Source organism: Vigna unguiculata, chromosome 2 (genome assembly GCF_004118075.2).
Source record: "Vigna unguiculata cultivar IT97K-499-35 chromosome 2, ASM411807v1, whole genome shotgun sequence".
NCBI lineage: Eukaryota > Viridiplantae > Streptophyta > Magnoliopsida > Fabales > Fabaceae > Vigna > Vigna unguiculata.
Genome location: NC_040280.1, coordinates 27,981,780 through 27,998,827, shown reverse-complemented (window position 1 = coordinate 27,998,827; position 17,048 = coordinate 27,981,780). Strand labels below are relative to the sequence as shown.

Genomic DNA, 17,048 nt, shown 5'->3' with positions numbered 1-17,048 from the left:
GGTAGAGAGTTTGGGAGCAGTTTTTGATTCTTTTCTTATATTACATGCAATCTCAGAATGACTCAATGTTTGACTGCTCCTTTCAACTAACTTCCTAACTTAATAAAAAACTTCTCTTTTCAATTTTAAGAAATAAAAAATCAAATTTAAAAGGTAACTCTTCTCTAATCAAATCTATTTTATTTTCTCTCTCTCATTTTGTATAGTTCGAACGCAGTGTTATAGATTTGTGCGAACTCCGCATATCACCATTGAAGTGCGTTTTGTAAAGTTCTTTATTTTGTGGATAAAGAATCTGCAGAGATTGTTGTTGAACAGAATAAGTAAGGATACATGAACTTGAGACGAGTCTTTTGGCACTTAAAAGTTACTTATTCCATGCATATACCATGGAATAAAACCTTAAACGGCTATTTAGAATGTAAATTCGATCATCCACACAAACTTACTTTATGGAGATTTATATTTGATTTGGTGTTAGTTTTAAATATAAATATAATGTCATTAAGGGTTGCATTGCATGTCAGCATGTGTAAGATATTAACCTCTTAATTAAAGAACACTGTTACTGAAGAAAAAATGGCGGTGGCAGAGTTCAGAGTGTGTATATAAGAACACGAAGACGTGAAAAGAGAAAGGCTCTCTCTCTCTTTCTTTCTTTCTAGGCCATGGATGCGCTAGAGTTGAGCAACATGAAAGTAGGGAAAAGAAGCATTGTTAACAGCATTACCAAAACACTTCGCATTATTGAACTATGCGTCGCTCTCTTCTTCCTTACGTGGTTCCTCACGCGCCTCCCCTTAGCTCTGCGACTCTCCGCCGACTGTCTCCGCAGTCCTCTCTTCGTCTTCGCCGTTTTCAACGCCATCATCGCCGCCCTCCTCGCCCAGTCCCGCCGATTCACCCAATCCCATTCTGATGAGACGGTGGTGGCAGAGGCGAAACACCGGCAGATCGGTGACACGTGTACGGACAGCGATTCAGGCGCCGCAACAGATCATCTTGATAGAAGAAAAGTTTATTTCCGGAGCCTGTCGGAGGGAGAGGGTGAGGATGGGAATAAGACGGGCGGACGAGAACTCCGGCGATCGGAGACGGAGAAGGCGCGGGAAAAATCGTATCCGCAGGATAAGCTGAGCAACGAGGAGTTCCGGCGCACGATAGAGGCGTTTATTGCAAAGCAAATGAGGTTACTGAGGGAAGAGTCGTTGGCCATTTCGCTTTATAATTAAGAAGTTAACGTTAATAAACATAAAATCAAAACCTCAATCACTCAACTAACCAATGAAATCAACTGCAGTATGCACTCTATTAATTTCTTTCTTTTCTTCCCTTCCACACTTTCTATAGCTTCTTATATGCAAAAATAAATTAAAGAATTTATTATTTTTGCTTTTATTGATGTCTTGCACTTGCTCTGCAGTTTTATTGTGGTAGAGCACGTATAGATTGGCACTTGCTCTATATACAATTAATCTCTTGTTTTGCCAGAGATCTGAACTTTTCATGTGTACTATCGAATAAAAGATCAAAGGAACAGGGTAATATGAACGCTTTAGAGAGAGCGATGAAATATCATTCAAAGAAAGTGTATATTGTTGTTTTTAGTTGTTTAAAATTGACTTAGAAAGAGAAATTAGAAAGAAAATTATGGGGAAATTACAATAACATGCTATCAGAATGAGGAAGAATATATTCGAGGATCCAGGTGGATGAGCATAATAGGGATTTTGGAAGAATTGGAATCAATACCGATCCTATTCTGCACCTTAACTATTTATTGCAAACAAAAGGTAACTGAAAACTTCATTGCTTCTCCAATTGATTATTCATGGTAATACCAATAAGAGATAGAGTTATATTCCGCATATGACGTTCATGGGTGGTGCTTCTTTTGGTCTAACCAAGAAATAAATATAATGTTCGGATAATATTATATTAACATTAGGAAAACTAAAGTATTGATTCTTTTGAAATTTCGTTACATGAAATAAAAACACGTTAATGAAATTAATGTAGGTTAGGCCTTCGGCAGCTGTTGTTATTTACTAATGTCTTTGTATGTATGATTATTTTAATATATTGCATCCAAATACATTTATCAAGTTATTTTTTAAAACTCATTTACGTAAATTACTATAATTAAAATCATTCAAAAATAAAATAAATACTCATCTGCTCGTTTTAAAAAATGCATTTTCTGATATGTATTTCTCTAATATGTCTCTCAAATAAGTTAACATTTTAAACATACTGATTTTAAGGTTAATGAAACTACCAACACACCAAACTCTCGGAGGTTTAAATAGTAAAAATGTGTTTCAATAGGGATCCCTTTCTTTCTTAGGATTGGGCTAGTCCTCTGTGATTCAGTAGCTGGGCCTAATTGTTTTGTTGGGCTGAAAGTCCATTTTATTTCTTACCTTTAAGAAAGCCGATAAGGTCCATTCCCAATCTTTTTCCTCTTTTTTTATTTTTTTTTTAATTTTCTTTTACAGTATAGTTCCTTCTCATTCGAGTGTGGCTGGTTAATCCAAAGCTATCCATATTAAACGAGAAAAAAAGAAATCAATGAGATAATTAACTCAAAAGAATGTTCACTTGGGTTTCTTTTACTGGAATAGATGGTAAAATTTATCACATTTGATATACGAGTTATCCAATAAATAAACCAATCCTAGCTACTATATATTTAATCATATTTGTTTCCGTTTGAGTTAAATATCAAGACAAATTATCGACTCAAATATTACTGTGAAATTTATTCACTAAAATAGAATGAGAAGGTCTATCACCTTCAATATATGAGTTTTCTTAGTAAGAAATTTGATACTATTTTTAATTTAAAATTTTAAGACTTAATATTTTTGGATTTTGTTTTCCTTATATATCATATTACTTTTTTATTTAGTCTTTTAAATCATACTTGAATTTCTAAAAAAAAACGAATACAATATTATTAAAATTTTTATATATTTTTTTATTTTTCATGATATTTGATCCTTTTGTCGTATTTAAAATATATGGTATTTAAAAAATTAAATTTAAATAAATTTGTCCTCAGTGACTTTTTCCTTTTTATATTTTATTTTGATTATATTTTTACTTATTTGAGACATCAAACTTCTATAATTATATGAAAACTATAGAATATGACTGATTTTTGAACAGAAAGAAATCATAATTAAAATAAAAATTATGTCACAAGGGAATTTCACGAACAATGAACAGTTGAATTTTTTTAATATCAAATTATTTATCAGTTTTTCACTAGACTTATATTTTACAACTTTTATTACCATGATTATAATATTTTTAGTGTAAATATTGTTGGTTTTTAATTTTTTATAAGCAAATATAATAGGTCTGTTGATAATAGAAAAAAAAAAAGAGACATTTTTTCTAAATAGATACCAAGCATTGATGCAATGAACCGTTTTAAAATATTTTAGCTGCAGATCCCATGGTGTTTCCCGGCAATAATCATGAGAAGAGACAAAAAGAGGTTTGGTAAGCTAAATAAATACTCATACAACCCTTCATCCACCGGTTGTTCCTAATTCTGTATAAACTAACCCTTGATTATGAAGTTTTATTAAATCACTTTTTTCTGATCACATGTTTGTTAAAAAAATTGATCACATGTATCTCAGTGCAATTAAAAGCTATTCAATATGTTTCTCATAAACTATATTATTCTTTTAAAGAAGAATTTCTATCTATAAATAAATATAAACCAACTTCTGATTTATTCATGTGCAGCGAAGGGATATGTCTGTTTATTTTCGATATTAAATTATGATCAAATGAACTGCAATATATGTAGGTGTAATAAAAAGATTTAAACTCTTGTGGTCAGAACATAGGTTATCATTATTTGAAAGAACCGTAATTTAAACTCTAACTATCGACTACGGTTTTAACTGGACCGTAACCTAAACTTTTTTAAAAAGTTGTAAACATATCGTCGCATTTTTATATGCTATATTTTTTTTTCTTTTTTAATCGTAAAACATATTATGCTTAGTTAAATGTTAGTTTTTCAGTAGTCTTAAATTCCAGAAAAATTGCTAACAATTTGTCACAATAACAACAATTTTTTTATCTGAAATTTTTAAAACAAAACATATTCAATAAAAAATGTAACACGGATAATTTTTAACTCTACCGTTTAATATTCATTTAAACAGAAAAAATATGAATATAATTTTAATTAAAACAACGACATTTTTATTTCCTTTCACAATGACTCTTAAACTAATTTGTTTTAAAATGAAAAAGTATAAAAAATAACGTCTAAAACTAAAAGTTGTATTAAACTAAAAACTAAAGACATATTTTAATTTTCAAAATTTTGAAACTTTAAATAACTAAAACTACCCAAACTTATTGTAACAAAACTGCAAAGAGGAAGTGAGGATGGAGAGGAGACGTACAGAAATTATAAGGAAATCATGTGGAACCTTATACGTCCAATGAAAAAAATTGTTTTTAATTATAAAAATATCACAATATATTTTAATCTGAGATATTTTATGGTCAGACACTAAATCACTAACGTAAATTACTTTTGTTTTTCACAAGTGATATTATATTTTGTTTCCTATTTTTAAAGAGTGCTTTGTCCAGTTGCTTCCTACCTTAATAATTCAACTCAATTTTCTATTCCTTCTAACCCTCAATCTCAATTATCATAATCTCTATCACCAAATAATGTTGTCAAACTATTTTTATGACTCCTTATTGATAACGTCAAACGAGGAAGAATGATATATTATTTAAAGTTGTGTAATTACTATGATATACATACTTTATGATATAACATAAACATAATATTTTTAATCATTCTTTTATCTTGATGTATATAACATAGACATTTTGTTTTGAATCATTCCTTCCTCTCATATCTTAAGTCTATTTAAATTATTTATCTTTTTATCATTTTGATTGTTGGTTTTACCAAATTATTTTTCATCATAAAAAGTTGTTATTCTTTACTTTAATAGTAGTTTACTTACCCTATAAGAAAATTGTTGAATAATGATCGATTTTAATAACAAAAAATAGTGACCAATTTAGATATCAATAATTATAAATTAAAAATTATTATAATTTCAAAAAATTATAATTGATTTCTAAATTAGTAACTAAAATGATTTATATTATTAATTGATTTCTAAATTCGTCACTAACATTAGCTATCAACATTTTGATTATTAAAAAATTTGATTTTTAAACATTTTTTTTACTAAAAGTAGTCATTATTTAAGAGCTATTATATTATTCAATTTTGGATATATTTTCATTAAATTGTTACCGATTGACTTCAAATAGTTATGAGTTTCACATTTTTGTTAATCATAAAATTGTGAAGAAAAAAAAATTATTTCCGGTGAGAAAGTGACTTTGATGATAGTTATGTAATTATAATTAATTTGGTGATTATTTTCTTCTTATAATTCAAATTTATTTTATTTATTATAAAAGGTACATAATCTTATTCTCTATAACTTTTTTTTTGTTTAGTTTAATTAAATACGATCTATTTTATTTCTGAAACGTCATTAAATATTTTAGTCAAATCACGTGATTCAGATATAACTTTATAAAGTTATTATTCTTCAATGATTTGGTAATTGATGTGATGGTCCACACAACCTTAACCGATCAAATAAAAACAAAAGCATTGGGGGACAAGTAGAGGAAAACACGAAAATGATTGTGATAGTGTGAAAAACAAAATGTTAGCCTTGATGAATAAACTTAAAGAAAACCCCAAGTTGTAGTATGGTGAGGATGATGCACTTTTAAAAAACTAAAAACGAAGAACAACACATGGTCCACTGAAACAACAGATATGAATCTTCAACCTCAAACAAACTGTATTTTTTTTATGCCATTTTCATGTGAGGAGAGTGAGAGAACGTCATTGCATTACGTCAAAACTTGGATTCTGCATGGTTATCTCCACCTTATTATAAACGCGTCTTTGATGTGAACACAAATTTTGTTGATCTTCATACTAACGCCATTATAGTCATAATAGTGAATTTCGGACTCAAGCATAATGTTAGTATAGAGCCATAAGTGGTATTAAAGTTGATAAAAAAATATACATCTATCGGTGGTATTAGAATCGATAGTATGGGGTGACTGACCGCATAACTATAACCATAACAAAAAGGGGTTACCGAAGTGATTGACCGCATAACCATGGGTCACCATACACCTGGATAAAAATATACCATATGAAAAAAAAAATAAGAGACTCACCATTGAGGAGAGATGGTTGGAAATAGTTCAAGTGTGAGTCAAAAGTCTCATATTGGATAGAAAAGAAAAAGTTAAACACTATATAAGAATAAAAACTCATAACATTATTGTCTTAAGGTTTTGGGGTTAAAATGGAGTCAAATGTCTTATATGTGTAAAACTAATATCATATAATCATATAAAATCACAATTTCTCAATAACCATAACTCATATGAATATATATATATATATATATATATATATATATATATATATATATATATATATATATATATATATATATAATCTATCATTAGTATAGGAGGTAAAGTATATATTTGTATTTATTTTTATAGCAATGGATTCATCATCGATGGATATGATTGATTTTTTTAACTTTTTAGTATAAGGTACTTAAAAACAAAGGTGATTGTATGTGATATTAGACTCATCATTATTGATGGATATGATAAGTTTTTACCCGATTAATCCATTAAGAAAAAGATTAGGAACAAAAGAAGATAAAAAAGTTTGAGTAAAGAATATAAAGGAAGAATTAGAGGACAAAACGACAAACAATATTAAAAAAGTGTTTTGATCAATAAATTTATTACATTCTTATTAGCTGGAATAATTTTCATCAATTAATTTAGTGTATTGTGAAAGTATCAATGAATTTATATTCAAGTTTATATGGAGTAGGAAGTAGTCATAACATTCTCAATTCTGTAATTAGATATATTATTTTTATAGTTTTTTATAAAATAAATTAAGGATCAATATTATTAATAAAATTCACTTATTTTACTTTGTCACAGGTAAAAATAAATTTAAATAGTTTTATGTAAAAATAAACGTTAAAATTTCTATTTAATTTAAATATATTATTTTAGTTCTCTAAAATTATTCATCAAGATTTACTACACTAATTATCCTATTGTCATTATTATAATTCCCGTCTATCCAATTATTAATTTGTAAAATTCTCCTTTATTTTAAATTAAATAAATCATTGATTTGAGTGCTGCCTCTTTTTTTTTCTTTCACAAAATTACCTTAAATTTCAATTAATTAATTGGGATCAAGTTGATGATCATTTTTTTTTATAAAGCGTAACGATAATGATAATCAAACCTGTTGTCATGCATTTATAATAATACCATCACTATTACATTGACCATAATATATTATCAAGTTAACTCAATATTTAATTTACTTTAACATGAGAACTTTCATATTCACAAGTTATTTGTTTTTTTAGTCCAATTAATTTAAGACAGGTTGCATTAATCTATTGAAGAAAAACAAATTCTTACCATACTTATCTTTTTCATTTATAAAACTGAATCTTAGTGAGAAAATAAACACGTTGACTGCCAACATAAATACTATTTAATTTCTTGAGTGTTTATAATATTTTGAAAATCAATGAATATAAAGAAGGGATTAGTATCCACGAAGTAGCTAGTCATCCATTCTTTAATGTTTAACACCCATTATTAGAGATTTTATTAAAATATAATAGAATTTAAAATTCTAAATTATATTAATATATAAATTGAAATATTAAATACTTAACTGTTTATTTTTAAATCTTATTATTTCTCTAATTTTTTTTTTGTTAATTTTATCAGATTTTTTTCTCGTATATCTCAAATTTCATTTTTTTTTCACTTTTTACCATTTCCAATTTTGACGTGTTCTAAAAATAGTTTCAGAAAAAATATATATTCCTAAAGCACCAATCAAACACATTTCATCCAACATTTTAGTTTTTTTAATTTATTGTGTCCCTATCGTAACTCCAATCATGTTGCGCCATCTTCGGCTTTTTTATTAATCAGTTTCTTTATATATAGCCCACGTTAACCCCGGCATTAGGCGGATAAGTGTTTTTTTAAGTATCTTGGAAAGGGTTTAATCCCTAAATTTGTTGATAAAATATGATTTATTTAGGGACAAAATTTAACTTTTTAAGTATAAAAAAACGATTGCTTATGTTTTTAGATGTATATTAAATATTGATCTACCTTTTTTTTTTTTTAATTTACATATGTCATCGTTCAATATTTAAATTCACTCGCTGAGCTCACCCATGCTGAGAGCAATATTATATATTTTTCTCACAAATGAAACGTGCAAATACCCGTGTTTCTGTATATATAGGAGTGTCATCACATGAGTTTGATTGCACTTTATAACAGCACAAAAAATCAACTACCTCGGAAGAGAAACGAGAATGGAAGTAACTCAAGTACTGCACATGAATGGAGGTACCGGAGAAACAAGTTACGCAAGCAACTCTTTGGTTCAGGTATAAACGTATAACAAGTAAAATCATCTCTTTCTTTTTCTCCGATGCATCGGTGATTATGTTCAAGACAACTTAAGAAAGATTATTACTAAACTCTGAATGATTTGATAATTAACGAGTGCAGCAGAAGGCAATTTGTTTGACAAGAGTTATGAGAGAGGAAGCGATAAGTAGCCTGTACCGAAGCATGCAGCAGCCGAAACGCTTAGCAATAGCGGACTTAGGTTGTTCTTGTGGACCGAACACTTTGTTTGTGATGTCTGAAGCCATAAAATTGGTGGAGAAGCTTTGTAGAGAACTGAAGCATGAGTCTCCTGAATACGAGATCTACCTGAATGATCTCCCTGGGAACGATTTCAACAGCATCTTCAAGTCCCTTGAGAGGTTCAAAGAGAGATTGAGGAATGAGATAGAAGATGAGCATGGGATGGGTTCATGCTTTTTCAATGGGGTTCCCGGCTCTTTTTATGGCAGAATCTTTCCCCGCAAAACTCTGCATTTTGTCCATTCCTCCTACAGCCTTATGTGGCTATCCAAGGTATCATGTAATTTTAATAACAAAATTAGGTTTAATTAGTCGGATGATACCTATTTTTATTTATATGTGTTAATTTGGTATTTGATTTTAAAGATGTGTCAATTGAGTTTCAAATTTTGAAAAAGTGTCTTAATCAAGTCCCTTTCAGAAAAAAATTATTAAAATTATTAACTTAATTAATGATTTCTACTACTAAATTTTAATATAAATATAAATACTTAATTTTGTAAGTCATTTTAAATATCAATACCATTAACGGTGTTAATAATTTGTTGCTGAAAAAGACCTATTTGAGGGATCTTTTCAAAAGTTGAGACTCAATTAACACATTTGTAAAGAAAGGTGGGTACCAAACTGACACATCTGAACGAAAATGAATAGCATCCGACTATATCAAACCATAAAATTACACCAACTTTGAAAATCGATTTAGAAAAAAAAAATATATAAGATGTTCAAAAATAGAAAAATAATAGTTGATTCCTGTCAGAAAAAAAACCCAATTTAACACTCCTTTTAATAATATAGAATAGTATATATAGAGAGAGAAAGAGAGAGAGAGTTTTAAGGTATAAAATAAATAAATATTATTAAATTATTGTTAGTTTGAGTTGATAAATAAATATTTTTTATTTCATAGATGTTAAATTATAAATAATAAAAAATATGATTTAGATAAATAGTATAAATAATATAATAATATGCCCTATGAAAAAAAGTAAAATTAAATTAAATATATCAAAATATTTATTTATTATCAATACTATTTATATAAAAATAAATATTATCTAGTGTGTTACAAAATCTAAAATACTGTTTTAAAGAAATTTATGAAGAAATTTTCACCAAAATTATACACATATTTTTAATAAAAAAGAAACATAATGTATTTCAGCGATAATTTTTTTTTTGTTTAATAATTTAAATTACGAATATTAATATCAATTTTTGTCGGTTTTTGTGTGTAGTTCTTCTTGTAGTATACTTAGTTGTTCGAAGATTAAATTTAACAACATTTGAGTTGGTAAATATGAACTAACACAGCTTCTATGTGAGTGAAAGAATGATTTGGAATTGAAGAGGAAAATAAATGATTGTTTAATATTGATGATTGATTAGGTTCCGGAAGGTGTAGAGAACAATAAGGGCAACATTTATATGTCCAGTACCAGTCCCTCAAACGTCCTCAAGGCTTATTACGAACAGTATCAGAAGGATTTGTCGTTGTTTCTGAAGTGTCGAGGGGAAGAAATGGTGGAAGGGGGTCGCATGGTTCTCACAATTTTGGGAAGAAGAAGCCATGACCCATCTAGCAAAGAGTGTTGCTATATATGGGAGCTTTTGGCTAGGGCTCTTAATCACATGGTCTCCAAGGTAAATGTTCATTAATAATCTTATTACTTAATAAATAACATGTTAGTTTAATTTTTACAATCTATCTGAAGAAGAATTTGTGGACAGGGAATCATAAAAGAGGAGCAAATGGAGGGTTTCAACATCCCTCAATACACACCTTCTCCATCTGAAGTAGAATTTGAGGTTGAAAAGGAAGGTTCATTCACCATTACTGGTATGGAAGTATCTGTAGTACCTTGGAATGCCAACGATGATGGTAATTTGTCTGAATCACTCAGAAACGGAGGATACAACGTTGCAAAGTGCATGAGGGCTGTTGCAGAACCATTACTGATAAGTCACTTTGGAGAAGCTATCGTTGAAGAGGTTTTTGACCGCTATCAACAAATCTTAACCAAAACAATGTCTGAGGAGAAAAATCATTTTGTTAATGTCACAATATCTTTGATCAGAAAACCCAGATCAGCATGATGTTGTTTGTATATTTGTATATATAGTTTCTTATTAAAACCAACCCCAAAAAAAACTTCCTCCGTTGTGGTTGCTGTGTGTCTAGTTACACTAGTCATTTTTATTGTGTTGTGCTGCTGGTTTCTCAGAGTATTATGTAAAATAAACTAGTATTTATTATGTAGTACTGTTGGCTTGTTATTATTATCAATGTGATTTATGCATATTATGATAACTAGTTTTCTTTACATGAATGGATTTTCATGTTAATTTTATACTGAGTTCTAAATTGTCCAAAACTTCTGGATCTGGAAATAGTTTCAAAACAGTCATTTTGGAATGTAGAAAATTTTCAAGAACAAATATTTCGGAACTGAAAGAATGAATCTTTTTATTGCAGGTTTTCGATGTGCATCTTCCACCATACAGTTTGCCATTAATGTTTGGGTTGAAGCACACTTTCCCTCCCTCGTTATTACTTGATTTCTTTCACAGTATCTCCATTCCTTTGCTTAACCATTTTTTTTTTAAACTCTCCTTTACTGGAGAGAATGCCTACAAAAATGTGATGAGCCAGCGGAAGGAGAAAAATGAAGAGAGAAAGAGGGTGGCTGAGGGTTTTGCATTTTAGGGTTTTGGAGTATCGGGGTAAAACGGGGATTTCAGATTTTATGAGGAGGCAGGAAGAAAATAATGGGGTGCACGAAGAAGAAACCTAGAAAAGAAAATGCAAATTGGCTGCAGCCCGTACAAAAAAACGGAAAGAAACTAAACACAAATAGGCCACAACACAACCCATAGAATAAAACGAGGAATATTTCTTCCTCCACCCATGATTTCTTCATTGATAGTTATGGAAAAGTTTAAATTATTTTTGCTTAATTGAAAAATCCATCAATATGTTTCGGATGATACAATCTCGGATATATTTTCAAATTATTTAAAAAGATAATTATTATAAGTGTTTAATAGAGAAAATTTAAGTAAATTTCTGTATTAGAAAGAGTGTTTATATGTAAGATTTTGTAGTTTTATCTTTAATTTTGTTGATAAAGTTGTAATGGAATATTATATTTGAGTTATAATAAAAGATAATTGAATTGTTCGGCTTTATATTTGTTAGAAATTTTTAGGACTTTTAAAAATATGAGAGATATATGTTATATGTTATACGGAGGAAGATGTTGTATTTTATTGATATACCCCTATATATAGAGTAAAATATAACACAATATCAAGTATAAAATATTTAGAATATCCCACCCTAATCTAAAATAATAACAAATTTCTAAAACTAAAAATATTTCCTAGAAACTAATTTAAATAAAAAAGATACTAAGTAATATTCTCAACATTCCTCTTTCCTTTAAATATTCTCTTTCTTCCATGGCATCACCTATTTTTTAATTTGGAATCATCCTTTATATTTCTTCTTATATCAAGATCATCTTTTTCTTTGTCAGGTGTGAATTTCATTGTATAGTGACATTGAACCTTTTGTAAATATTAGAATGTGAACCTCCATTTTTTATCACACAAACTTTATTTTCAAAGGAGACCTTGTAACCTTTCTCTAAGGTTTGAGAGACACTTAACAAATTTCGGGTAATCTCGGGAACATATAAGACATCAAAAATCAATTTGATACTTAGATGAGTTTCTCTGATTCGTTGATTGTGACACATGATGTTGTAAGAAGTAGTTCCTCCTCTGATTTATCTTTCACAATCTTAACATCTTCTTGAGAATCTTGATATTTGCATACCTTTTCCACATGTCCCAATTGACCGCATTTGTGACATTTGACATATGGTCTCCACCAACACCAGTTGGGTTGATGACCTTTTTTCTTGCAATGGGGACAAGATGAAAAAACCTGTGTGTTGTTGCATTTGTTCCTTCTATTTTTCTTGACTATGAGAGCATTCTCTTCAGTGTAATTTAAATTACCTTCAACTGCCACATGATCTTCTCTCATCAATCTTCGTTGTTCTTGTGCTTGCAAGGCGTGTATAACCTCTGTCAAGGTAATTGTAAATAAATCTTTTGTGTTTCCTAAGGAAACAATAGATTCCTCAAATCTTTCTGGCATCGTCACCAGAATTTTCTCAACGAGTCTAGAATCTGGAATCTCCTTTCCCAACCATTTTATCTTGTTGACAATACCCACCAATTTGTTTGAGTATTCTTTGATTGTCTCTGACTCTTTCATTCTTTGCATCTCGAACTCCCTTATCAAGTTCAAAACTTTCATGTCTCGAATCTTCTTGTTCCCTTCATATTCTGCTTTCAAGTATTCCCAAATTTCTTTGGGAGACTTTAGAGTCATGATCTTGGTCATAATCATTTGTGAAACACCTGCGAACAAGCATGACTTTACCTTTGCCTTTCTCATTTTTTTGTCTTTATGCACTTTTATTTGAGCCACGGTGGGATTTTCAGATAAGAGAACATCATCTTCCTCTACGAATTCCCATAAATCTAGCCCCTCTAGATATGTTTGCATCCTTACTGCCCATAGATCATAGCTTTCACCATCAAAGAATGGAATAGCGACATGTGACATATTTCCTTCCATTCTATTGGTAGTAAGAACAATGGTTTTGATACTACTTGTTGATATTTGTTGGACTTTTGAAAATATGAGATATATGTGATATGTTATTTGGAGGAACATGTTCTTGTATTTTATAGATATACCCTATATAGAACAAAATATAACATAATATCAAGTATAAAATATTTAGAATATCTCATTACTAATCTAAAATAATAACTAATTTTTAAAATTGAAATATATATCTAAAACAGAAATATTCTTTAGAAACTAATTTAAATAAAAAAGATATTAAGAAATATTCTCACCAATATTTAAGTAATTGCTAACTAATAAATTAATCAATATGATATTTAGGTTATATTATGGAAAATCTGTTCTTTGTTATTAGTCTAAATTTTACAATAAAAAAGTTGAACATTTTTATGGAGGAAGAAAATTTATAAAACTATTGTCAAAAAGTATTAATTGAAACCTATATAGGTTAGATTCATATTTTATTATTATCATTATAAATCTCTCAAAACACATATCAGTTATATTATTATTATCATCAAATGAACCAAAATATATAAAAGAAAGCAAAATAAGATTTTAATTATATCAAAAAAAGGTGGACCATAAAAGAAGAATGTTTTTCTTGTTGTAACACTATCCTTTTATCAAGTTGGGAGAGAAAAGATTTTGCTGAGTATGAGTTAATCTTCAATTGAATTTTTCTTATTTTTTTTCTGTTACATTTGCGTATCCTTCAATTGAATTCAATTGTTTTAAAATAACTGTGACTTTATACTTGGAAAAATAAGTTTGGTATCGATTTTACAGAAAGGAAAGGATATGTATAATGAGTAAACTAGTATTTGGTTCAACCGTTCATTGGCATTGGCCAAGTTGACAGTGTAAAATAAATATTATAGTTCACCAAATATCAACAAAAAACCAAATAATAAGCTCATTGATCCAATCAATTGTGAGAACTTCATCAAATTAAGTTGAAAAAAATATTAAAAGTAGAATTCCAATTAATCATTCGACAATGGCGTTTTCTGTATTTGACTACTCCTATAATATATCTATCCACAATTCCAACCCTTTCGCTTTCAAGCAATGTCACTTCACAAGGACAATGCAAGTTGTAATAAATCGCAGACGGCAAAATCAACATAAAAAAATAAATCTCAGGTAGAATTACACACGACAACAGAACAAGAGACAATGTTCTACAAGTTTAGCCAAGGACGGTAAACAACCATACAAGAAAAAGCTGTTAATTTCATCATTCTTTTGTTTGGTTCACCTCAAATAATATACCTCTTAATATTCCAACACCAACGTTGTTGTTAAGTTCGCAAAGCCGGTTCTGTTATTTCCCAGTGCGATCAGAAGAACAAGGTGAGTGGTTATTTCTCCATGGTTAAGAAGACGGTGTTGAAGGTTGACATCACTTGTTCCAAATGCAAAAGGAAACTCCTCAAGACTGTGTCTTCACTTCAAGGTAACATAACCAATAATCGATGCTGTAGATATATTATTGGGATTTAAAATTATACGATTCATGCGCTGTTTTAATAAAATTATTATCTTCTGGAATTTTAAATTTTTGATTGAATTTTAGGGGTGGATAAAATTGAAGCTGATGAAGGGAAGGGTACGTTGACCGTGACAGGGGATGCAGACCCGTATGACATAATAGTTCGCATTAGGAAAGCTGGGAAGCATGCTGAAGTTGTGAGTGTTGGGCCTCCCCCGGCGCCTCCAAAACAAGACCAGAAGAAGCCCGAAGAAAAAAAGCCCGAAGAGAAGAAGAAGCCCGACCCGGTTAAGCAAGAACAAAAACCGAATGAGCCCTACATGCAGATGCCGTATTACTACCCACCACACCAACCGGTGGTGGTGTACATGAACAGATACGAGGAGCCCAATCCATCTTGCATTATATTGTAACCACGAACACAAGTGTAGAATGCTCAATTTTCAGAAAAACTCAGACCAAAGGAGAGAGAAATATAAAAGGCACAACCAGTGGGGAAAAAATGGAGAATTTGTTTGGGCTGGTTTTGAAGAAGTTATTATTGTTTTCTGGTTGATGAGAGATTGGAAATAATTTATGTTAGTGATTAAGAAAGTACTTTGCATCGTAAATTTCTAAAGTCAGTTCTTTCGTATCAATAAAAAGGGAATTGTGTACAAGCACTTTGAAGAAAAAAGAATGACGAATCATCTCCGATAGTTAGGAACACAGTTTTAAGTTTGATTCTTATTTTACATTTTTATGAACATGCTATATTAGATGCATTTATATGGTAAAATTGAACAATATTTTAGTATTTAGAAATATAATGTCAATTTATATAATTAAAAATAATAAATAATTATAATAAAACATTTATGAAAAAAGTAATAATAAAGTTAATAAATGATTGTTGTTAATAAGTTACAAGTCGATCTATTTTCAATTTTACTCAAGCATGTAAATTAATTGAGTTGGATTCGGTTTAAATTAATTTTAACATATCTAACTCTGAAGCTAGTCTACATACTTTAAATTGATCGTTATTTTACTCCAATTTTATGCTTACATTTTATACAGAATCTTATACTTATGAAAAAGACAATGTGCGAAGAAAGTTCCTCCGGAAAGTTTTTCCACGTCATTTAGATTTCGTAGCCTTCCACACACCATTTAGCCAAATTTAATGTCAAATCCAAATAAAGTTGTTGAGGGAAATGGTTGAAATAATAGGTTTCTTTTCTTCCACGGGTCTGTCTTTCGTTTTACATAAACATTGTCCAAATAGTATTAGGCGTGCTTAACACGTGACTTCACAACGCCCAACGAAATAGAATAGTAATATACTATCGATTCATATCACACATATAACTACTTATTTAATTATTTATCAAAATAATATACTATCGATTCATATCACACATATAACTACTTATTTAATTATTTATCAAAATATCATTTGTTAATTCAAAAAATTCTTCACTTAAACAATTTTTATTTTAATATATATATATATATATATAAAGAAAAAATAGATGTCATGGAAAGATTAGACTAAAGTCTATGTAACGCCAATCACAGTTAAGTAATGAAAAATATTCTTATGTGTAGATTAAGTTAATGTTAAGAAAGAGATAACTTTTTTTGTGATTAGGAATGACAAATAAACCTGTTTCATGGATACTTTGAACTAATCTTCGTCATGAATCCTTGTATTGATTGAATATGGATATGAGTATGGGTAATATTTAGTTTTGTCAATTGGATATGAGGACGAGAATGAGTATGGACATATTTGTCTGTTTCGTCCCCATTCCAGCTATAATATATTCATTTTCGTCTTTTCATATATATATATATATATATATATATATAATTCCTCATCATTTTATTTATCTATTATTTGTTTATATATCTTTATTGTTTAAAAAATAAAATTAAAACAATTTTATGGATGTTGATTAATAAAAAAAATATGATTTTGTCTTTAGGACCATAAGGTTATTTTTCAGTAAGTCATCAAAAAAGTATGACAATCATAAAAAAAAAAAAGATAAATCAGAATACAGG

At 29.1% G+C, this 17,048-nt stretch overlaps 3 protein-coding genes across 4 annotated transcripts; all 3 read left to right on the top strand.

The window, feature by feature from the left end:
* Positions 1-521: 521 nt before the first annotated feature.
* On the top strand, positions 522-1,530 carry LOC114174714. The gene has a single exon (XM_028059552.1). The coding sequence runs from the start codon at positions 669-671 to the stop codon at positions 1,230-1,232; it is 564 nt and encodes a 187-aa protein (XP_027915353.1). The 5' UTR covers positions 522-668; the 3' UTR covers positions 1,233-1,530.
* Positions 1,531-8,438: 6,908 nt separating this feature from the next.
* On the top strand, positions 8,439-11,146 carry LOC114174110 (salicylate carboxymethyltransferase-like). 2 transcript variants are annotated; one of them, XM_028058870.1, is made up of 4 exons: positions 8,439-8,567; positions 8,695-9,105; positions 10,225-10,479; positions 10,567-11,146. In XM_028058870.1, the coding sequence occupies exons 1-4, from the start codon at positions 8,493-8,495 to the stop codon at positions 10,930-10,932; spliced, it is 1,107 nt and encodes a 368-aa protein (XP_027914671.1). In that variant the 5' UTR covers positions 8,439-8,492; the 3' UTR covers positions 10,933-11,146. The 2 variants fall into 2 exon arrangements, with proteins under 2 accessions (XP_027914671.1, XP_027914670.1); XM_028058869.1 differs by having other exon boundaries at positions 8,692-9,105.
* A 3,537-nt stretch (positions 11,147-14,683) lies between these two features.
* LOC114174204 (heavy metal-associated isoprenylated plant protein 43-like) lies at positions 14,684-15,610 on the top strand. The gene is made up of 2 exons (XM_028058995.1): positions 14,684-14,963; positions 15,084-15,610. Exons 1-2 carry the CDS (start codon positions 14,879-14,881, stop codon positions 15,410-15,412), a joined length of 414 nt encoding a protein of 137 aa, XP_027914796.1. The 5' UTR covers positions 14,684-14,878; the 3' UTR covers positions 15,413-15,610.
* The last annotated feature ends 1,438 nt before the right edge of the window (positions 15,611-17,048 follow it).

Excerpts from the sequence above, each read along its gene's own strand:
- LOC114174204 (XM_028058995.1), top strand. The coding sequence starts at position 14,879 with ATGGTTAAGAAGACGGTGTTGAAGGTTGACATCACTTGTTCCAAATGC. Across the intron at positions 14,964-15,083 it reads GACTGTGTCTTCACTTCAAG|GGGTGGATAAAATTGAAGCT; the intron begins GTAACATAACCA and ends ATTGAATTTTAG.
- LOC114174714 (XM_028059552.1), top strand. The coding sequence starts at position 669 with ATGGATGCGCTAGAGTTGAGCAACATGAAAGTAGGGAAAAGAAGCATT.
- LOC114174110 (XM_028058869.1), top strand. The coding sequence starts at position 8,493 with ATGGAAGTAACTCAAGTACTGCACATGAATGGAGGTACCGGAGAAACA. Across the intron at positions 9,106-10,224 it reads GCCTTATGTGGCTATCCAAG|GTTCCGGAAGGTGTAGAGAA; the intron begins GTATCATGTAAT and ends ATGATTGATTAG. Across the intron at positions 10,480-10,566 it reads TTAATCACATGGTCTCCAAG|GGAATCATAAAAGAGGAGCA; the intron begins GTAAATGTTCAT and ends ATTTGTGGACAG.